The following is a 23,635-nucleotide window of genomic DNA, read 5'->3' as shown; positions in this document are numbered from 1 at the left end:
CAAGTGTTGCTGCCTCCCGTGCTGTGGTTGTGGTGGTGCATCTTGCAGGGCTGTGTGAATGCAGATTGGGATCATGTGCAGGTTCAGGCTGCCTGTTCTGCCGAGCAGTAGTTGGAGGATAAAGGCTTTCAGATCTGATGGCTTTTGGTTATCAGACAGCGAGGTAATAGCTAACACTCAGTGCAAAGCCTAAATCTGGCCTATGAAAATAAATGAGTTCTTTCTAAAGTGCCTCAGTGCTGAGACGCATCTAAATCAGATTGTTCGGCATGGGGTGGTTCTCTGCCACTGGGCTAGGAGCTCCTCTTAAACATTAACTCTGTGCGATGCCTGAGCTGAATACCCTTCAGAGCCATTTAAGATGTTCTCTTTTCCATTTTGGTGATATCTTTCTAAATTGTACATTAAACTTAGCAGGGTGAGTAATGCATCACAGCTTCTCCATGTCAGGCTTAATGTTACTTACTCAGCTGCAGCTTCATGTTTATGAGGAGGAGGCGAATGCAGTCCCTCCTCCTCCATTTATCCCTGGGCTGTGTGCTGAGGGGAGCAGCACTGGGTCCCCTCAGGCTGCCAAAGTACTCTGTGCTCCAGCACGTGTTCAGCTCTGTCTCCTCCTCACCACCAGCTCATTTGCTTAGAGGAAACACTATAACTTTGGGTCTGAGAGTGGAGCGCTGCCTCTGATGAAGGCAATGCTGCTTTGTAAGACCAAGGCATACAGTGCTCTGATGGCTGTGGAAGGGTTTTACAGGTAAAAGATACCTAGAAAATGGTGTTCTCCACCAAAGCCATCTTTCCTTTCTGTGGATTTTGGGTGCTTTGCTGATTGTGTGCTAGTAAATCAGCCAAACCATCCAAAGAACTTGAGGTGCCTCCCCAGAAGGCAGCGCGCAGGCAGGATGTTTGCAGTGATTTATCAGTGTTGACTTGTAGGTAACGAGGGACCAGTCGGATGGCTGCTGTGATTTGAGGAGCTCTGGGAAACAACAGGTAATTTGCTGCTCTTCCTTGCCAATAGGTCCGAAGACTGATAGTATTTGGTTAAGTGCAGCTTTAAAATTGAAAACCAAGCAATTTTATTTCAGTGGCTTTTCGGCACGTTGTGCAGCAAGAGATAGCTATAAAGCAATGCATCTGTTTCACATGCTGTGTGTAACGTGGAGGCACTTCTTGGTGAAACTGCCCGGTTTTGCTGTAATTCTGTTCTCACTCCTCCCTCTGATGAGCAGCGCTGTGTCTGTCAGTGCTGGTGATGTGGCTCTTTCTAGAACTGCTGTGTTTTTTTCTGAGATGTTGATACGCAGGGAAGACTTTCTCACCATCTCTTTGGTTACGTTTCCTTTAAGTAATTGGCTCCCAGGAAACCAGTGAGAGTATCCATTGATGCTGCCACTGCCTTTAGCTCCCTCGGTCTTATTGGACTGCCCCACTTGATCTCCCTGTTTCTTTGGCCAATCCTGGCACTTAACATGGTCTGCACCACTGGTGCTTTTTCCAGCTGTCCTTCCACAGCGTTCCATTTCATTTTGTTCTGACATACAGATAAATAACTCGATGCATTCAGCAGGTTGCAGCTGTATTCCTGAGTCCTCCTTCCACCATTTTTTCCCTCTGTTTTCATTACAGCCATCAGTAAGCAGGTGTGACAGTCAGTGTTGCTCTTTTAATACACGCAGTCACTCACGTGTTTTTAGCACCTGAGTGTTTTATTCTGAGCAGCAGTCAGCTTTTTCATCCTTCTGCCTGCTTATGTTTATACTTCTATAGCAAAATGCTGCATGTTTTCAGCAAAATTAATCAGTATAATTATATGTGATTTCCAGTGTTGGGTTCAGCTGAAGCACCCATTTAGGCTGGTGATTAGCCCTACTGGGAGCAGCAAGGATGGAGACCTTACCTGTGCCTAGAACTTTGAAATATGCATTTAAACCCTATTCATAAATTGAATATTTCCTTCAAACCGCCACCTCCAGCCAATTTGAACAGAAAATTGAATAGGAACTAATTGGCAGCACACCTTGTTTGTTATAGATTGGCTCTTTGCTGTTGTTGGCAGAGGCTGCCATTATTCAGATGGCAGGAGGGCACTGAGCTAGATGTGGGTATTTAGGAGTGAGACCTCTGAACCTTTACTCGGCTTTAGCAAATCATTTTGGCCATGCAGCTTTTCGGAGCGTTTTATGGACATTTCACTCCAAGCAATTAATACACGATTTCAACTCTTTATAACCACACGTTCTATAGAAACAAAGTTCATGCCTTGTGTTCAAAAAAAGTTCAGATCAATTAAAACAATTTACTTTGTTGTTAATGATTTCAGACTGTTGTAATTTATAGGTAAGTAAGTGACTTCAAAAGCTCATTCATTCAGTGAGTGTACAGAGGAAATGTTAACAAGCTCTTGGATGAATTAAGTGGGGTTTGGTAACAGACTGCAAAACATTTAGAGTGGGCTCACTGCACAGATTTAAGGATTCCAACTTTCAGTGGGTAATTAAAGCTTCTCATCAGGTTTTCAGCATTCTGAGCAATGCAGGTAACGAGAGCAGTCACCTGTGGAATCCAACAGTTATGTTAAGGTCTCACTTACTCTATAGACAAGTCTGATGCAACCTCAGTTTGCCTGCATGGTAAAAGAGGCTGTCACATGCCAGGGACAGCTAAATCTGTCAAGCTCCACACCGTTTTCCTTTATTAGTTTTATTGGTTTTATTGCCTGCCTGGTGCTCTGAGGGATGATGGTTGTTCAGTGTCAAGAACCTGGAAAATCATTCAAGCTGACAATGCTTTCTAGATTTCATTTTTCCTTGTGTCTCTATCTTAAAGAAAAAAAAATAAATTGAAAACTTACCTTCAAATTCTTGGGCCTGCTTTGGTTGCCACCCAGATATCACAGAATTCCATTGATGTGCTCACCTGTAATCCTAATGGCCCTGGTTGGTGCGATGAATCCCTGGAATGCAAGAAGCTCTGCTCTGCTTTTTGGTGAGCAGAGCTGAGATACCACCTTAATGAGATAAATCCTCCCCACTTGTTTAGGCAAGGGCTGCCAGTGGGGCTGCAGGGCTGGCAGCAGCAGATTGTGTGTGCAAGTCAGGAGGGAAGGAAAAGCAGTGAATTTGAAAGTGCACAGAGCTCACTGTCTGGGTAGCAGAGGACACTGCTGGACCTGGGATTGCCACGGATCTTCTCTGTAAGCTCTGTGTGCCTCAGAGTTACCGCTTTCTTAGACACTACTTTGGATGCATGAATGCCTAAGCTGAAAGAAACCCCTTTGATCTGTGCTCACTTTACCCAGAATTTACAAACTTAAAAGCACTTGAGTTAAACTTTAATTATTCCCATATCTGTCACTGGATGTTCTGACTACTGCTGCTTTTTTGGGTTGTCTCAGAAGGTACCTGTGTGCGTGTGGCTGAGATGAGCAGCAGGTAGCTGAGATGAATAATGCCTTCCGTTTGAGTGGTCTGTCTGTTAGTAAAGCTTAGAGAAAAGCCATGGCGGGGGCTGATCTTGCTGCTGAGTGCTGTAGTATTTATTATGTGATGGTGAATGTTCCCTACTCGGCAAGCATAGCTGTCAGTGGGCCAGGCTGCATGGAGACTGGAAGCCTGTGCTGGGAATTCCACAGTAAACTCCTATAGTCCAGGATGCTGCACTTAGATGATTCTTCATGTCTGCTCTCTTATATGGAGTAAAGAAACAAAATCTGATCAGAAAGTACGTGGGGTTTCCTTTAGGAAGATCTAAGACCAAAAGCAATTATAAAGGACTCAAAGTCCTTGAAAAGGTGTGATAAGGAGATAACTCTCTCCTCAACAGGTCAGAGCGGCGTAACAAAGCTTTGATGAGGTTCACATTTCCTTTTAAGATTTCAAGGCATCCACTTGGGAGTCTTAGAAATACATACAGGAAGCCTGGAAAGCTGGATTCAGTCTAACAGCCTACAGCAGGAACTCTTAGATGCTAATCTTTGTTTGTTAATCTCTTCAGTCTGGGGAAATGCGAGACTGAGTGATACTGAAGAAGAAAGAAGGGTATCTAATAGTTTTTTCTCTTGCAATTCAGAAGAAAATTAGGTCTGATACTTTGTTGTCCTAGGATTCAATGTTTCCAATCTCAATGCTCCATCAGTTCCCTGCTGGTTGCTGTGAGTCCTTTTAGGACGTCATGTCTAACAAGTAAAAGCCAGCAAATGGAAGGACTTCCACCTTGAGAAAGTAAAACTGGACTCTACAACAGAAAGTATGCACCACAAAGGAGAACTTTGGACTCCTTGATGCTGGGCATTACTTTTGTCTAGAAAGATGACAAAGGCACAAAAGAACTTTCAATGGATAAACTCTGTTCTGTAGCAGTGCCATAAGGGTTATGCTGTAGGAACAAAAATATCGCAGGACAATCAAAGCAGATGTTATGAAAGTGCTCTGAATGTGAGTGATGCTTTTCCCCTGGGAGCTGTATTACCAGTCACTGATATCAAAGGAAACAAATTTAAAGAAGCTGTCAATGACAGGTATTTCTCATAGGATCATAAAATGACTTAGGTTGGAGGGGACCTTAAGGATCTCTGCCCATGATGAAGTGCCTTTTGTTTTCTGTGGCTTTGCACTTCTGGTTGTGCGGAACCATCTTCTGTTGTACTTCATAATAGTGCAGGAGATGTTCTTCTGGATGGGCCCAGACAACTCAGGAATTACTTCTGCTGGGAACTTCGGAGGCCATGGAATTACGGCACTCTGTTTTCCTACATTCAAAGTGCGTATTAAATAAATGTGATCCCCAGGAGAACTCAAAGGCAGCTCTTTGTGTAGAAAATACCTTAAAATACATCACATTTGATGATGTGTTAGTAAGCATTTGGGTAAAGCTGTGTTTTTCTATTCCAGCTCTGCCCTGCAGTGGCTCTGTGCCCCTTACTCATTCTTTTGAGACCCAAATTGCAGAACAGTGCAATTACTTTCCTGATTACACTTTATCTTCCCTTACCAAGGTATTAAAGAGGAACCAGGGAGCATATTATAAAATGTACATCCCTATGATTCCCTTAAAACAATTGTAGGGAAACTCATTCTTACAATTACTTGAGTGTACAAAGTAATTTGTCAGACCTCCCAAGCCCTTCAGTTTATTTCCTTGTCTGTGGTACCTGGAGCTGCATTGGTCCGTTGCCAGTTTCTCATCTCAGAAATGAGCTGATTTAAACAAAATCTCTCCAAAGGTTTTAATGTGAGGAACTTGGAGCTGACCTCAATAGGAAGTTAGTTCAAGGAAGAAGAAAATGGTGGTGCCAAAACCAGTAGTCTTGTTTAAAGGCAGCATGGCAGCCTCTTTGCATTCCGTCTGTGTCTGTTGTGCCCTGAGTGCCTGAAGCTCCAGCTGTCCCCAGCTCCAGCTGCAGAGCGTTGAGAGGAAACTCTTAATAGATAGCAGAAGAATCTATCATCTGTATCTCACTATTTCTGGAAATGGTCTCATTTGTTTGTTTTCAGGTTAGATAGGGAGGATAAGCAGGTTTTCTCAGTCTCTGGGGATGTGAAGCATCGTGTAACAGCCGCCTCTCAAACTGCAGAAACCTTTTGCATCGTGTCTCCTGGGTGATAATCTGTTCGGTGGTGATCCGGTCTGTCCCACAGTGATGGATGAGAATCGTCTTCCCTGCAAGTTGGGAATACTTTGTGTGTTGTGGGGAATACAGAACAAACTTCACGAACAGCCATCAGAAAAGAAAAACCCTCTTCACAATTTCAGAGGTGAAACCAATGGGAAGTTATAATACTCAAATTCACTCAAAGCAGGAAATTATGCAGCACATTCCATGAATGCTGTTCTCTTTTAGTTTCTGCTTTAAGTGGTGGTTGTAGTACATGGAAACCAGCCCTCCAGAAGGGAGTTCTGCTCCCTTTTTTACAGCTGTACTCCCTGCCAGAACAACAACTTCCCTCAGGTCAGAGGTATTTCTCCAAACGAAGTCTTTTCAGTTGTGGTCATTGGTGCTTTGGAAGGTGCTGCCATTGAGATTTAGCCTGGAGCTGTTGGTTCCTGTCCTCTCTTTGTCTTGGTGTTATGCAGCCCCTTAGGAGCTGGATGTGCTTTTCTTTGCATTTCTGTGCTGCTGTCTGCCACAATATTGGAGCTAGAAAAGCCTTTCTTGTTTCAGCTCAGTGTTTCTGCTAACACCAAAAACAGTCATGAAAAGGGCTGGTGGAACAAACAATAGCTGATTTACTTGGTTAATTTAAATGGCATAGAGTGGGTAGCACAGGGAGGCTGCCTCTCTGCTCCAGCAATTATGCTGAGAGGTCTGCAGCACCATTACATGCTACTATTACTTTCTGGATAATGTATACATTTTTCTCTATAACATATTTTTTTCTCCTTCATTTTTCATAAGAACTGGCACTAGATTAATGGTTAAGCCATAGAAGAAAGGTAACGCCACGCCAGTCTGATTTATTGACCACTTAGTGCTGATGAAGCTGCAAACTAGAGTCAGACAGATGTTACAGCAGCATTTTTCTTTTTCAAAACTAGCAGCTTTTTGTGTTTTTAACCATTTCTTGCACCGACTTCTGCCTGTCCTACAATGCCAGGAGTACTGGGATGAGTCCCATCCCCATGACTCTAAGGAGAACCTCTTCAGGAGGAGGACAGGATGCTTTGGGGCTCAGTGTGCCAAGCAGGCTTGCCCAGTTTGGGGACAGATGGCCACAGCTTTGCCTGTGATCTGGGGAAGCCGAGCAGCTCTGCTGAGGCTGTGAATGAAATCTCTGGCAGCTTTCTGACGGGCACGTTTCCAGCCTGCAGTGTCTGTCTGAGGGCTCCCTGAAAGGCTTCCCTGCCCCCCAGCTGCAGGGTTCCTGAGATGCACATCCAGTGGGCATGTTTCCTGTACAGCAGTTACCTTCACTATGGGCAGAGCAGGTTTGATGTCCCTGTTGAACTGGCTTGCTCTGGCGACTAAAACTCCCTCCCATCTGAAGTGACACCTGGCTCATTCCTGAGTTGCACTGAGCCTTCCCTCTGTGCTCTGGTGCTGCTCAGGTTCTCCTTGGCCGGGTCACACCGAGCTCCATCTCTGTGGGTTTCACAACTGAGTGCTCCCATCAGCTCAGCACACCCTCTGCAAGCAAGTGATGGATCGTGTTCCCAGTGCTGCTCGGAATGGGGCTCTAACATAATTAATGAAACATTAGAGTTTTAATTACGCCATTATCCTATTTATTTTTATAAATAATTCCAAAGCAGTCATTTAAGTTGGTGAACTTAGGAGTAAATGACTTAAGGGAAAGAAATCAGCTTCTCAGTCTTGTTATTATCTATTGTGCAGCATCCCAGGGATGCCGTTGGGAAGCTGGCTGAGTTGTGTCTGCTGCTGTTGTTAGGATGATTCATTTGGCTCCTGCTGGAATCGCCCCTATCGGTGGGATGGCGCTGCAGTGCGTCAGAGCAGCGCTGCGGCTCCTTCCCTTCCCTCAGCTCCTGTAAAAAGATGCACTAGGAAACAGAGCAGGGCACTGAGGAGCCCTGCGGGATGAACCGCCCTGCAGCTGCTCCAGGACTGGTCTGCAGCAGACCTGCAAAGGACACATCTCCAGCCCTGACCTTCTGCAATAAGGGGCTGTGCTGCTTTCAGCACAAACCTGCAGGTTCTTCCAAAGACAAGGAGTTATAGGCTGCTCTGAGAGGGACCTTGGGGGAGCTGCCATGCTGGAGCCTCTTTAGCTCATGTCTTCCCTCCCTCTTTCTGCAGCTGTCCTGAGAAGTGTGGCTGTTATTGGTGCTCTCAGGTGAACTTCTGTGTATCTGAAATAATCTGGTGTGGGCTGGAACTTTCTCCATGTATTTTGCAAAGACAGCTCTGATCTCAGGGGAACCTGCTGCATCATGGGGTCTGACCATGATGAGCTCTGTCCTTGTTTTCATTAGGAAAGTAAGTCCACTTACTTGGGTCAGGCAGAGGTCCAACTACGTAACCTGTGTTCTCTGCTCTCCCTGTAGAACCCAGACATCGTGTTGGTGCACTACCTGAACGTACCTGCCATTGAGGACTGTGGAAAACCCTGCGGCCCCATCTTGTGCTCGATAAATACAGACAAGAAAGAATGGGCAAAATGGACAAAAGAGGAACTCATTGGACAGCTCAAACCCATGTGTGAGTATCTGGGGTTTTTCTTCTCCTTGGACAATGAAATTAGAGCACGGTGCTGCTTCCTGCTGCTGACCTCTCTGAAGGAGTCATTTGTCACCGTCAAACTCCACTTATATCTGTATGCACTTTTTTCCTGGTGTATCTTACCCGTGTGTCAGCTGTCAATTCTTTCCACATTAAGGTTTTTACTGAGAACCCATTTAAATACTATGAAAGCTGCCTAGTGTCCCAAAATTATGGGATTCTGGTTAAGTTCCCCTCAGCACACTCCGTGCTCGTGCCATTTCTGGGGGGTCTGCTCACTCACAAAGAGCCTTTACTTACAGTATCAGCAAGTGGAGTTCCCTGAAGGGCCCCGTGTGTTTGTGTTGTTCTGTGTCAGATCAGAACTACTTGCTGCCATTTACAGAAAGGCTCTGTGGAGCTGAGTATCAGCGAGGCAGACCTGCTGTGAGATGCCTTTCAAGTGCCAACTGTCAAAGGGAAATTCTTGTTAAAATGAATCTACATCCTATCCGCTGCACAACAAAACTGGAGTCAGGTGGCTTGGTGATGCAGAACTTTGGTGCAGGCACCCACAGGATGAGTTTTTGTCATAATCCACTGTCCAGCTTCCCTTGTTCTTGAAGGCCCAGTTTTAGGTTTCAGGAATTGCTGCTAATCCCATCTGAAAAGGCCGTGGATACGATGTATTTCTGGATGGGAATCATTTACTACTGTTCCAAAATCTGCAGTGTGAAAAGGCTGCTAAGGTGTGTGGAGTGACCAGGGAATGTGTCCTGCACAACCCCATTTCTTTTTTGCTTCCCTGTATTTCTTTTCCACACAAAGCTGAAGGAGAGAAAACAAGCAGAAAAGAATATGGGGGAAAAAAAACCACCCACTGTATTTGCTAAACAGAATATGGCCCTGGGAGCAGTAAACCTTAGACAGAAGTCCAAGGTGTTGAAAGGACAGCTGAGACTGAACAGGAGCCTCAGCGTTAAACAGGAGGGGAAGCTGCAGCCTGTTTGGGGAGGGGAAAGAAAAAAAAGGAAGCTTGCAGTGCATCAAGAAAATGATGTGAAAACTACAGCAAACTAGCTGTAAATTTAATAACACTTGGCTTTTTTTTATGTCTCAGGAGGGAAGAATGAAATTCTGCACAATTATTCGGAATATGTATGCAAGTGCACGTCTCTGTTTATGGATACGTATCCAGGGAACACATCCTTAGAAATGCAGCTACTACAAAAGCATTATATTCTGATCAGACTTAGAGAGGACCCAGATAACGGTGGTCAGGGAACACAGAGGGACGTTACTCGCCAAGAAGCCATCAGATTTCTTTGCATCAGATTTCTTTGCATGGGGTGTGCCATCAAATCATGGAGCCCAGCACACTGATCTCGCTGCCTTTTCCCATCAGTCACATTATTTCAAAGACTTCAGTTCAATCTCCTGATGCTTCCAAATTTCTCTGCCTTAAAGCTCATCCGTCCATGACTTTGTGAGCACTCACCTTTCCTACACGTCCCTTCTTGTGGCTCATTTTTATTCCCCCAGACTCTGAAGTTTTGTGAGGTTTTTTGTCAGTTTATTTTAAGGTTTTCGCATTCAGTACCAGGTGGTGCTGGGGTTGCCAGGCTGTGCTCAAAGGTTTGAAGCTCAGTGCTGTATCTGTGGGGAGATCTTTGCACCCTGTTTCAGGCAATGGAGGTCCCAGAATTAGGGGAAGCTGATTCTGGGTCTCCCTTTAGGCACAAAGCTTCTCCCTCGTCCAAGGTCAGTGACAGCATCCAGCTCTTAATTGAACTGAATAAGTGACAACATGTGGAAATTGTGTGGGAGCTTTGTCAGAAACTCGTGTGAGTCGTTCAGTGTTGGTGATGGGGGCAGTGGGCCTCCATGTGAGACTGCTTTCCTGCTTTCCTCCCCTCCTGTCCCCTGTCCCAGTCCTGCTTTGGGGTTCCTCTGACTGGATCAGCAGAATAGATCAGCAGGTTTTCCTTTTCATCTGAAAAGCCAAATGCAGAGTTCAGTGCAGCTGAGTTCAGTATATAAACTCCATATGATCAGCAGGTTGTCAGCCAGCTCGTACTGAGGGTTCTCCAAATCATCCCCTTCTACCTTCCTCATCCCTCAGCTGACAGAGTGTGTTTCAGACTTGCAGCTGGTGCTGCTTTACCATCCTTGTTTCACATCCACTGTCGTTAGGAGCCACCTTTCCAAAAAATACAGACTTCTTTCCTTTCTCTGCTGCCTGCAAATGGATTGCTCCCACTGCTGGCACGCAGCCACAGCTGAGGCGGTGGAGGTTCCCCGTGGTGCTGGTTGAACTTTAATGCCTTCGGGCATTTCTCAATTCACGGGATCCCCTGTGGCTGTTCTGGGGCGTCAGTGAAGCAGCAGAGACTCATGGAGGTGACCTGCAACCACATCCCTGCTGCAAACGGGCGCTGAGAGCCCAGTGAGGGCTTTGAGTGGTGGAAATAGTCACAGATGTGAGCTGCAGAACTGAGTTGTTGGCTTTTTGTTGCGTGGTTGGTGTTTTTTCTGGGCTGACTTAAATTTACATTCGATGCCATTAGCAGACCAGGATCATTTGTGCTTAAAAGACTAATTGTGCTATCAGGGACGATTCTCACCATTTCCCGTCCATTTGTTGGAGCTATGAGGTGACCCCCAGTGGAAGCTGAGGCTTCCCACGACCTGTTTACCAACCCCTGCTGCTCCCATTGCGCACCCGGACGGGTTTTATTAACGGAGCTGAGGATCCGCGTGTTGAATCGCGTCCAAAGGATCCTCGGACGTGACGCGGGTGGAGGAGCCCAGCGGCGCCTCGGCCGGGCCGCCCCGTTCCTTGTCGCGTGCTGCCACCTGGCGGCCGCGCGGAGCATTGCAGCAGCTCTGATGGAGCGGAGCAGCCCGGAGCTCGGGGCGGCGGTGCGTGAAAATTGGTGTGTGCAAATGTCAATGTGCAAATAGGAGTGTGCGGTGGGACAGCGGCAGCGCTGCGACCCTCTATAAGGGCAACTGAGCCGCGTGTGTGTGACCGAGTGGGTGCCAGCACAGGGAGGTGGAATTGGAGCTCGGTGACCTCTGAGATCCCCTCCAGTCTCAGCCATTCTGTGATTCCCTTTCCCCCCCATTAGCTGTCAGACATGGGCATGTGAGCAGGGGGTCAAGGAGGGGTGTCGTTTTGGAAGGACTTTCAGGAATAGCTCAGAGTTGAACCTTCTGTGCAGAGACGGGCAGATCCAGTGAGTGACATTCAGAAATGGTGAATGCGAGTTCACCTGCATTCCCAGCAGTGAGGACAGGAAACCCGGCCGTGCAAACGATGAAGGGGGAACAGGAGGGCTAGAAATTGAGAACTGGATTGTTTGTGGGTATCCGGGTGTGAACAGATAAATGTAATGAAATGTTTACCTGCTCCATGCAGGCAGCATCGTTATCCAGAAAACAAATGGCAGAGCCTTGTCTAAAAGAGGCAAAGGATGAGCAGCTGAGCTCGAGGGAGCAGACAGCATAGAGACCATGAAAAAGACTGAATAGAGGGTGGGATGTTCTCAAGAAGACTCATTGTTTGGAGAACTTCTTTGTGGATATTATAGATAGTTCAGGAAGATCAAAAGCTTTGGCTTCTGCTTGATTCCTGCAACAGGGCCACGATGGAGCTTTGTTACAGTGGAAGGACCAGAGAATAATAGACGTGGTACTGTAGGTATCCAGCTATAAAACTGTGTTGCTTCTTAGCTTCCAGCTCACAGCTTGATTCAGGCCTAGCAGGATCCATCATGAATACACAACCCATGAGATAAGAGCCCTTATCAGATTTGCTCTCTTTAATGCAGCACTCCTCACTGGATTTAGTCATAGTGGGAAGCAGACTCTGCCATGCTGCTGTAAAACAGAACTGAACACAGCAACGTCTGAGCTCAGCTCTGCAGCAAATGGTTTCTGAAGTAACCAGAGATAACACTGCAAAGTTTCTGAGTAGCAATTACAGCTCAGTGACTTTATGGAGCCAAAAAAATATTTATATACTCCAAAAACTTGAGTGCAGTTTAATCTCGCTCTCAATGTGTTTTGATGTTTTTTGCAAAACTGCTGTTTGAACATCTCTTGTTAAACCTAACGTCACGTGTGGCAGAATAATGTATTGAGGGGAATAAAATGGATGTGAGTGGAGGAACTGGAGCAGGAAGTGTGGATAAAGTGAGCCTCCCTGTAATAACAGACACTGAGTGTTACGAGGAAAAGCAGAATGTGAACATACTATAAAGCAAAATCTGCTGGGTACAATAACGGTAAATGTGGTTGTCAGGAAAGCAGAGAGGGACTCATTACTAACCCAAGTGCAACGCTTTAAATAGTGATAGGAGGAAAAATACTTGTAAACCTTATTTACAGCATTTCTGCAAGTTTCTCAACTCAGCCAATAAAAATACAAAATACAGAACTGGAGTGAGATGAGATGCTGGGAGGCAACGTGATGTCAGTGGAAAAAGCAGACCCAGGAACCCTGTCCCATCTTTACCCTCTGACAGCATCATCAATAAGTGTCATGAATTGAGAGGTGAAGAGGTGGGACTCTGACCTTTGGCAGTGCTTTCTGGATAAGGATTTTAGAAGGAATCTGCTTTTCTGGACTATGACAAAGGCCTTGAAGAAAAGCTTTTCAAGCCTAAACTGCCAGGAATGGGGACACCATGGGCTCAGTGCTGCCAGCAGCCGGCACGTGGCAAAGTCTTCATTGAGCCCTACTGCACACACAGGCTGTGCGTATAGTGTGTGCCTGACATTGCTTAGAGAAAGACAAATAGATTCCAAAGCGTTCCTTAGAATGCATTGCTTTACTTCATTGAAGCACAAATACTCTGTTGTTGCTTTTGGGTTTATTAATGGATAGGAAACCAAGAGAATGGTGAGCTGATAACCACTGCTGGTACCATCAGCTCTGAGTAAAATCAGCAGGAAAGTCTTTCTGCTGTTCTTCTGGGATGACTTTTGATGTTTTCTGGTGTGTTCTTGAAATTCCTGATGAGTTTTCCTGTTCTCTTCACAGTTCATGGTATTAAGTGGACGTGCAGCAATGGAAACAGCAGTTCAGGGTTCTCAGTGGAGCAGCTCGTGCAGCAGATCCTCGATAGTCACCAGACCAAACCGCAGCCTCGAACACACAACTGTCTCTGCACTGGTACCTTGGGTGAGTACCATGGGAAGGCACAACGTGCTTGCAGCTTAACCCAGGCTTGGAACAGGGTTTGCAGCATTAAAATGCTAAAAATACTGTATTGTCAAGTGTTGAGACCCAATGAGTTCAGAGGCAATAGAAGACTTAAGAATAAAAATGCACCTTCTGCATGCTTCAGAATTTGTTCTACCCACATCACACTTGGAAACCATTGCCCCACAGCCCGCTTTGCTGGAGAAGATGGGCTCAGGTGGTTACTTACGAGGCTGCACTGGAATAAGACAGGTTTAATTTAATTGCCATGAAGACATGAGTGATTTCATTCCTGTAAAAGAAGATGGTTTTGTTTGGAGACTAGAATGGCAGGAAACAGCATCCTGAGTGTTAGAGCTTTGCACAGCAAGTAGGAAGCAATATGATTCATTTTTCGATCTCATCTGCTTTATAGCCAGCCCTTCCTACTACTTTGGTCAAGTAAAACATATCATCTATTAATTAGTCTTCAGAGAGATTTATAAAGGAAAGCTGTCTGTGCTTCAAAGGGTTTATTTTTTTGCTTTTCTGGGCAGTTGTGTTCTACAATCGAGATTTTAAGTAAGAATGATGACCCCTGAAATACCTGGGTTTGGATTAAAATTCAAGCCTGAAGGCTCAGCATTTGATCCAGGCTTGCAGATCTGAACATGAATCCTTTTATGCTTCCCTTTGATGTTTTGTCTTGTGCTAAGTCTGCCGCATGGTTTTTAACATAATAGTATCACTTTGTTTTGTAAAGGCTGGCACATTGACACACACATCCCCAGTTCCTTGCCGTCATAGGCAAAGACTGCAGTGTGAAAACTTCTCATATTCCTGTTGATCTCTATACCTAGGAGAATAGAGAGATTTAATACTGCGTTTAATCTCAACAGCACTGTCCTGAACTACTTTGAGTGACCTGATTCAAATCTTGAGTGCATAAAAGAGAAGTTCCCTTTCAAGGGCAAGGAACAAAAGGTTTGGCAAATTAGAGCTCCTATGCAGACCCTTCATGTTGCCCAGAAGATGGCATTCATAACTGTAGCCATTAGCTACAAGGAGCTTCTTTTCCCCATCAGTCATTATACAGTACAATAATTGTTGTTCTCACCTCATTCTAGGAAAAATGAATCAATTAAAGAAGCATACCTCAATGGCTGGGCTGTTCTTTGGACAATAAATGCCATTCTTGCATTGATTCTTGCACTGGAGTCTGTGGGTAGGGCTCTATTCAGAGAGAACTGTTTACTTCAGTCTGCCTGATTTTCAGTCTCCAGATGCTGATTCCTTTCCTCTTTATTTGTTGTCAGGGCAGGAGGAATTAAGGTGAGGGTAGGTGCTATGTGTGGTGAACCTAAGTGTGCACGTGGTTCGTGTTTTGAGGTTTGTTGTTGTGCACAGTGGATCTGTGTGTTACATGGGGAGGGAGCTACACATGTGACACGAGCAAGAAACTCCTTTTAGTTCCATGGTGCCCCCTGCTCTCTAGTACGCGTGCTTGCTCTCTCCTTTGCTCACAGAAGCACCTAAGCATGGCTTTCCTTTAATACAGCCATAAGATGTACAACCAGCATTGGTTTAATTTTGTGCTTGCTGAATGACCAGCATTGTTTTCTGGCACAGGGGCAGGAAGCAGTGTGCATCACAAGTGTAACAGTGCCAAACATCGCATCATATCACCAAAGGTCGAACCAAGGACAGGTGGGTACAGCACTCATTCAGAGGTACAAAATAACGATGTCTCTGAAGGCAAGAACGAGCACAGTCATGGCAAGGCCTCCAGCCGGGAGAAGAGGAATGGCAAAGTGGCGAAACCAGTGTTGCTCCATCAAAATAGTACTGAGGTTTCTTCCACCAACCAGGTGGAAGTCCCTGACACAACCCAGAATTCTCCTGTGTCCATCAGCAGTGGATTAAATAGCGACCCGGATATGGCGGATAGCCCAGCAGTCACTGGTGTGTCCAGCATGGCTGTAGCATCAGTTATGGGAAGCCTGTCACAAAGTGCCACAGTGTTTATGTCAGAAGTCACCAGTGAAGCTGTGTACACCATGTCACCCACCTCTGGCCCAAATCAACACCTTCTGTCCTCAGATGCGGCTGCACAAGGACTGGTACTTGCTGTGAGTTCAGATGGACACAAATTTGCTTTTCCAACAACAGCCAATTCAGAGAGCTTGTCCATGCTGCCCAGCACCGTCTCCGAGGAACTTGTGCTCTCCACAACTTTAGATGGAAACAGGAAAATTCCAGAAACCACCATGAATTTTGACCCAGACTGTTTTCTTAACAATCCCAAGCAAGGGCAGACTTATGGTGGAGGGGGTATGAAAGGTGACAGCATCAGTACCAACATAAGGCAGTCACCCACCACAGAACGTAGCTTCAACTTCAATACAACCCTCACAAAAGAAATTAAAACGGAGGACACATCTTTTGAACAACAGATGTCCAAAGAAGCATTTTCCTCCACTTCTGCATCTAACACTCTCACCCTCACTACTGGTTCAGGTTTGCTTCCGTCTGGGGGAGGTCTGAGCCCAAGTACCACCTTGGAGCAGATGGACTTCAGTGCCATTGACTCCAACAAGGACTATTCTTCCAGCTTCAATCAGACAGTGCAGAGCCCTCACGTTCATCAGACCCCCTCCCCCAGCTTCTTTCTGCAGGATGCCAGCAAACCTCTTCCCCTTGAGCAAAACACCCACAACAACTTGAATGACACAAGTGGCTCATTTGTGAATACAATAGGAATCCCCAGCGTGAAAACAGAGTCCCCATCCCAAACCACTTCCAACTGCAATGGCACAGTGGAAACCAGAATAGAGTCCACCTCTTCTCTCCAGCTCATGCAGTTCCAAGCAAACTTCCAGGCTATGACTGCAGAAGCTGAAGTTCCCATGGAGACCTCCCAGCAGGCAGAAGGGAATGAAAATCTACTTAAATCAGGGGATCTTCAAGCCTGCAGCACAGAACACTACTTGCAACCTGAGACCAATGGAGGTATCAGGAATGGGAACAATCTCCCTATTCTCCAAGGAAACGTAGTACAAGGACTCTATCCTGTGGCCCATCCCAGCTTAAATAACTCCTCCAACATGGAGCTTAACTTGGACCACTTTGACATCTCCTTCAGCAACCAGTTTTCTGATCTAATTAACGATTTCATATCTGTAGAAGGTGGGAGCAATGCCCTCTATGGACACCAGTTGGTGTCAAGTGACAGTGCCGGACTCTCTCAGCCTGAAGACAGTAACAGAACAACCTACAACCAGGCTGAAATGTGCATTCCTTGCTGCAGTCCTCAGCAAGCCAACATGCAGCTCAGCAGCACAGAGAATGGAGCCAGCACGATGGCATACATGCATGTGGCTGAGGTGGTCTCGGCAGCTGCAGCACAAGGCACTTTGGGGTTGCTACAGCAGAGTGGGCGCTTGTTCATGGTGACAGATTATTCACCAGAATGGTCTTACCCTGAGGTAAGTTGGGGATTTTACTCCTTAACATTTACTGCCTTATCCTTACTTGCTTTGTTAATAACAGCTCCAAGAACTGTTTTGTTAAAGCTTTCACAAGGTTTTTAAAACATTTCTCTTAGAAGAAAGGGCATCCGAGGCTATTTGCATGTCTCAGTGTATTTTTAATTAAGCACTCTGTCACCCTGACAGGGCCCTTTCTTCACCTGGAAACATCTGAACAGAAATGTTTTGTTTCATTGAAAGGCCAAGTATTTCTATGTAATAGCCTCGTGCTACCGTGCACAGCCTTATTGTGCTGAACTGCATGTGATGGATCTTGCTAGTGATGCAGGGCGGTGTTTATCCTATGTCAGGTGTATGTCCTGTCACAGCTTTGCAGTCTCCTCCTGCTCACGTGTATGAGAAGAGGAGCACTCCCATCACGGCACGGTGACTACTGGTGCCAGGGATCTGTATCTGCCCTCATGATTTTGTTTGCTGTTCAACTATTCCAGTGCACGGTCTGCTCTGGATAGGGTTCTTTTCATGATGCTTCCTTTTTTTCCCTCTGTTCGCTGTAGGGAGGAGTGAAAGTTCTAATCACTGGTCCATGGCAAGAAGCCAGCAATAATTACAGCTGTCTGTTTGATCAGATCTCAGTGCCTGCATCTTTAATTCAGCCAGGAGTACTGCGCTGCTACTGCCCAGGTAAGGAACAGCTCTCCTACAGCTGGTGGCTTCAAAGGAAGTTCTTGGCTTTCAATATATGCAGAATAACTGATCCTCATTGTTGAGCCCCAGCTTGCTACATGAAATGCTGTGAAGCTGATTAATTTGGGGGCACGTGTGATTCTACCTCATGCTAAAAGAACCTGTCGTATGACTCTTAAATGTGTTTTAAAACCTGCCTGTTTTCAAATGCAGGCTGATATTTTGGACTCTTCAGTTGTGGTCACAGAAATATTGCCAAGTGCTCCCTCTGCTCTTGTTGTATCTGCTGTCAGCCTGCCCATGGGGAGGTCACCAACAGGGCTGTACTAAGGCATTTCTGCAGGGAGGTCTCTGTCTCACCACTTGTTCTTCTCTTTTAGCTCATGACACTGGGCTTGTGACTTTGCAAGTTGCCTTCAACAATCAGATCATCTCCAATTCTGTGGTGTTTGAATACAAAGCCAGAGCTCTGCCAACCCTGCCTTCCTCCCAGCATGACTGGCTGTCTTTGGATGGTAAGTGCATGATATTCTTTAACTAGGCTCACCAAATGATAGAACTGTGAATAAAAGGAGCAGCCCCCAGTGTGGGGGAAGGACGCTGAGGGCTGAGGCTGTGTCATGGGGAAGGTCTGTTGCTCAGTGCTCCATTAATCAAAAGCCTCTTCCTGTTGGCAGAATAAAACATGAGTGATCAGAACTCTGTTAACTGGATGTCAGCACTGAGGGATGGGAACGTGGCCTTTAGATTTATGTGATAGCTGTGCTTGGAAATGTTATATGTTTGGGCACACCCCTGCAATGCATTTTGTAGAGGAGAGAGATGAGAAGAAGAGATAGTAGGAGAAGATGGGAGCCTGGAACATTGGGCTGGAGGAACTGAATATCCCCACTTACCTGTGCCCGCCAGTGCTGCTTCTAAAAGCTGTTGGAGGAAATGAGAAGTCAGTATGGCCTGCAAGGAGGCAACAGATCTGCTGCCTGGTCTGTTATTTCTGTACTGCTGCATGGAATCCATTGATTTTGTCTGAGAAGTCACCAAGGTGACAACTTGAACAAGATGGGCAGGGCCTTCATTTCCCTTCCTGAGTGTGACGGCTGGAGCAGCTTCCAACTCAGAGCAAGGAGATCTAAGGAGAAGAGCTGGTTTGTCTTCACAGACAGGGTAGGATGGAAAAGAACAAGCAACTCTGCTTTTCTCATTCTTCACCAGAGCTGCTGCAGCACTGCATTTTATGCACTCTTAGCGTAGTCCTTATGTTTATGTTAGGTGACTTTTGTTAAGTGTCTGTTTTCTCTGCTCTATACAGGAGACAGATACGGTAGGGTCAGATCCTAAGTTGTTAGAGATTTAATTGCTGAGAAACTAATATTAGTGTTGCAAAGCATTACACAAAAGAAATCACAGGAGCAGTTGTTTGCACAGGGCCGTACTGAAGACAAGCAATAGTGAGCTAATATACTGATTCTGTTTGTTGCTCAGTCAATTAACCTCATCTAATTTTGTCTGTGAGCTGCCAACGAAGTAACTGCAATTCAGTCAGAGTCATCACAGAATTTAATGCTTTGGGAAATCTGCTGTGGTTATATTGCTTTGATATGAGCTTAACTTCAAAATACTGCTGTAATTACAAAGGTTTGAATTGTGTTATTATTGCTGCAGATACTTTGACAGACTTAGCAGGTATGTAGAACTGATTGACTTCAACAGGAGAAATAGTGAATAGTTTGAAGCTTAATGTGGGCCAGCAATGTATGAATGTCATAGGTGGTGTTTGAAGGGATTTTGGTGGGCTCCCTCCCTCTGTCTGGGAAGCCAAAGCACAAAAACCTGCTCTCATTAAGACATCAATTAGATGCTTCCTTCGTGCTGTCAGTAGCTGTGAGTCTGGGGACTGTCACACGGTCACAGCCCAGCAGTCCCTGCTCATCGGTGTGTGTGGATCATTGTGCAATCTCTGCAGCACGGTGTGCAACGGGGCTGCATCTTAAAGCTCTTCTTTGGCTGTTCCTGCAGTGCTGGTGGATCTGCAGGAGCTGCAGAAGGCGGCAGAGTGCTGCCTGTTTGTGCTGTGTGTGCTGGGGAGCAGGCTGGCTTTCCATGAGTGCTGTGATGTGGTGGAAGGGAGGGGGACTGCAGCAGTGAACAAAGTAGGGCATTGCTAATGGGGGGGGGGGGGAAGGAAAAGGACGGCTGCAATGCAGAGGCCCTTCAGGGAAAAAGACTGAATAATTCTCTGTACCATGAGCTATTGGAAGGCTCTGTTGTGGTGCACAGTGCTCTGAAAGCAGCAAATGACATTGTTTTAATGGACCAGCAACATCTTTGCTTTTATTCTGAGAGTACAGATGTTGGTTTAGCTATGAGCTAATGTGAATTGATTCTATCAGTAGAATAAATACACAAATCCTCATCTTCTCTGTTTGCTTCTAATTGCACTGCATTAAATCCTTGTCCTACTGCTGGTTCTGTCGTCTCAAGGGAAGGATGCCAAGCACTCTCCATAGTCCCAAAGTACTGACCAGGATTTTAATATCCTTTTTACTTAATCCAAAGGAACATTCTGAGTTCCTTTGTGTTTAATTATTTCAGCTATGTGAGCACTACAGGGTTAACAAACTCCACCGTACCGCAGAAATGGTGTCATCCCCAAGTCCCTTTAAAATAAAGACAAAGACGTGCTATTTAGGGGAGGTGTATTTTCACTCTGAGGTGACAATAAGTCAGCTGTCTTATCTGCAGAGCTGAGAAACCCAGAACCCTTCAGCTTCTTTTCTTCAGGAGGAATCACAGCTCCGTACGAGTTTCCAAGTTTTCAGAGCAGAATAAAGGAGCACGAAGGGATCTGTCTGCTCAGTGGGGTGTGTTGGTGCTCCTCCTGCCCCAAGAGTGCCAGCAGACCCCCCTGTGCCCACACAGCACCTCAGCACGATCTGCTGCTGCTTCCTCTCATTTGCTGTTGGCAGAGAAGCGCTCTCAAGAAAATAAAAAGCAAACAAAACCCCTTCTGACCTGAAGGACAGAGCTCTTATGGTCACAGCAAATTAGAAGGGCTCTTTAGTGCAGATTTGTAATGTGTTTGCTTCCCCCTGCCGTGTTTGCTGCTTTCAGGAGGCGCCCACAGATGGTGTTTGCTTGGCATGGGGTGTCGTGGGGCATTTGGAGGAGGCCACAACACGTGCTCCTCGGGGCTGTGCTTATGCACCTGCTGGACAGAAGTTGTGAAGGAATATGTTGAATTGTCAAAGAGAATATAAAGGTTGGGTGGGGGGAGCTGAAGGTTTGGGAATGGGTTTGTGTAGCACAGGCAGAGCTGTGCTGGGAACTGGATGGTGCTGACAGGAGGGAGCATCCCAGGGCGCTCTCCCAGCCCGCTGCTGCTCGGTGAGCTCCGGCTGCCGTTCCCAGCTGGAAGGTGCAGCAGTTTGGTGTCGGTGCTGTCGGTGTGAGGTGGATGTTTGCTGTGTGCGGAGCTGATGGGGATCCTGCTCACCAGGCCCTGATGCCTGTTTGTAGCATGGAATGTGTGAGATGGAGACAGCACGACCTTGCAGGCACCGTGTGCTCATAATAGTGAGCTCTGAAGGTACACGGAGGCTTTATCTGCTCCGTGTTGTCATTGACACTTGCATGTTTGGTCCCTTTACGTGCAGCCGTTGGTGCGGGCAGTTCCCGTGCTCCTGTTTGGGGGGGCCGCGTTCTGTCGTTCCCGCCGCGTTTCCCAGCCGTTGTTTTCTGTTCCGCTGGCGGAGCTGGGAGCGCTGCTCCCCGCGGTGCCCGGACGGCTGCGGCCCGCGGGACCGCGCGGCGCCCGTTGGGGGTTTCACGTTGGCTTTGAACGACGCGAGGAAGCGGTTTAACGTTTGTTATCCCCGCACTTCGGCCTCGGGGCGCCCGCGGCGGTTCGGGATCCGCAGTGCCGGAGCTCGGCTCCTCGGGGCCGGCAGCGCGCCCAGCCCGGAGCTGCCGGCGGTGATGTCACCGGGCGGGGCGGGGCCCGGCGGCGCCGGGAGCGGAGCGGGGCAGGGCAGGACCGGGCCGCCGCCCGCCCCGCCGCACACAAAGGAAGGCGGCGGCCGCAGCGTCCCGCCCGCCGCAGCCCCGGGCCGCCGCCGAGCGCCGCCGCGGGACGGGGCCCGAATCCCGCACCCCGCCATGGCGGCGCCGAGCGGCCCCGGCGTGGGCTGAAGGCGGAGAACCGCGGGGCGGCGGACGGGGCGCGGAGCGGCGGGAACGAGCGCGGCGCCGCATCCCCGCGCAGCCCCGGAGGCGGTGACCGCCCCGAAACGAAGCTCTGCCCGCCGCTCCGCTCCGTCTCCCCCCTCCCGGTACCGGATCATGTCCCTACGCGCCGCCGGTCCGTGCTCCGCCGCGGGGAGCGCTCCGCTGAGGCTGCGGCGCTCCGGGGAGCTCCGGCTGGCGGCCGGTGCGCCATGAGCCCGAAGGGAGCCGCGGCGGCACAGCCGGGCCCGTCCTGCCCCGCCGATGCGTTTGTAGGCGAACAGGTCAGTGTCGGAACTGGGGGGCGCCGCTCCGAGCGGCTGCGGGGGGAGCGGCGGGACGCGCTGGGCGGGCGGCGGTGGCGGAGCGCGGCGGGACGAGGCGGTGTTGGCTCGGGGCCGTGCCCATTGCCCGGTGCCGTGCCCGTTGCCGTGCCCTCCTCCCGCGGCTCCGGCCCGGCGCTCTCAGACGCATCACAGCGCAGCACAGCACCGGCCGCCTCAGCTCGCAGCTTCCAGTTGCAGCGAGGACGAGGAGAGGAGCGGCCCGGACCTTCCCGGAGGGGCTGGGAATGCTGCAGGCGCGTCTGTTGTTTTGCAGGGCGCCGCTTCAGATAGAGCAGGAATTCAGACCATCTGGGCTGCTCCCCGTTGAGAAATGGGACAAACGGGATGGGTGTCCGACTCCAAAAGCTCCCAGTACCGGACAGCTCGGTCTCATTTCTCTGCCCGGTTCCAGCGGGTCGGTTTGTTTCAGTGCCGTTGTGCAGCTGCTGCAGCCTCTTGGAGCGGGCAGACACTGCGAGCACCGTGTGCCCATGAGCAGCGAGCCCTGGGCTGGGGCTCCTGTGTGCTGCCATGCACATCTCCTGGCACCTGTGGGAAAGCAACTGCTTTTGTTTGGGGGTAGGGACCATTGACCTGTGAGCTCCCACCATTAAACTACTCATTGTGAGACCCCAGCAGGATGTTGCTGATGGCGATGACTCCTCAAAAACACAGCAGGTCAAACGGGTGCTTTGCCTTGTTTGGTGTTTTTACTGCATGGAGGAACTGAGCAAGATATTACATGCAAACAATCGACCATTTGTAAAATAGGAAGAGAGCAGCAATGAAGTGCCTCTGAGTTCTGTACTTGTCCAGGAACATGCAGAGGTGAGAAAAGCAGCTCGGTGCTGATCCCTCAGAGACACAGTCTGAGCCATTGCCCACCAAATGGGGACACTGTTTGTTGTCCCACTGTGTAGCCTGGAAAGCAAGAACCCCATCATGAAATACTTTGGGTAATAATTGCCTTTGGGACGGGGCTTGGGTCAGGAGATGGGGGTGGAGGTGTGTGCACAAGGTGTTCATACTGAGTTTGGTTCTTGTTTTCCCTGTGCCACTGAGGGTGGGAGCTCCATCCTTTGTGCCCTGAGCATCTTATTGCCCGCTGCTGGGATGTGTGGCTGGGCAGCTGTGTGGTTCTGATAGCTCTGCAGGGAGCCTGTCCCACCTGGTATCAGTAATCACATCCATTCCCAGTAGTGACCTTCTCGCATGGGAAAGAACTTGTGCAGTGTTGGAAGGAGCTGTGGTTGGCTGCCTTATAACACGGGGTACGTGTGTGTAGATCCAGAGCGATCTCTGGGTGTGTTGGGTTCTGGCTGAGCAGCTCATTCTGCCCCTCAGTGCTGATGGGTGGCACTGCCATGACCATGGAGCTGTGTGTCCTCAGGAGAACCATCCCCTGCCAACAGGTTCCGCTATGGAGAGTTGTGCTGCGCTTCCAAGTTTGTGAGTCCATGGGACAGTGTCTCACTCCAGTGTGAGGACTGAGAGCAGCAGTGCAAACGGCCTTTGACATGATGGAGCAGGTCTCCCAAGTTAATGTATTGTCCGGGAGTTATGTGCG

General features: G+C 48.0%; 1 protein-coding gene across 12 annotated transcripts in view; it reads left to right on the top strand.

Annotated features, from left to right (window-relative positions):
- CAMTA1 (calmodulin binding transcription activator 1) overlaps nucleotides 1-23,635 on the top strand; it is a 185,636-nt gene that overhangs the window by 139,578 nt on the left and 22,423 nt on the right. For all 12 annotated transcript variants that reach the window (XM_032448761.1, XM_032448762.1, XM_015882488.2 and 9 more), the window contains 5 exons: nucleotides 8,005-8,158; nucleotides 13,206-13,346; nucleotides 14,976-16,831; nucleotides 17,392-17,518; nucleotides 17,902-18,036. In XM_032448761.1, coding sequence (XP_032304652.1) covers nucleotides 8,005-8,158; nucleotides 13,206-13,346; nucleotides 14,976-16,831; nucleotides 17,392-17,518; nucleotides 17,902-18,036 — 2,413 coding nt within the window. The remainder of the gene's footprint in view (nucleotides 1-8,004; nucleotides 8,159-13,205; nucleotides 13,347-14,975; nucleotides 16,832-17,391; nucleotides 17,519-17,901; nucleotides 18,037-23,635) is intronic.

Source organism: Coturnix japonica, chromosome 21 (assembly GCF_001577835.2).
Source record: "Coturnix japonica isolate 7356 chromosome 21, Coturnix japonica 2.1, whole genome shotgun sequence".
NCBI classification, from domain to species: domain Eukaryota; kingdom Metazoa; phylum Chordata; class Aves; order Galliformes; family Phasianidae; genus Coturnix; species Coturnix japonica.
The sequence above is the reverse complement of the archived record's forward strand: the minus strand, read 5'-3'. Positions and strand labels throughout refer to the sequence as shown.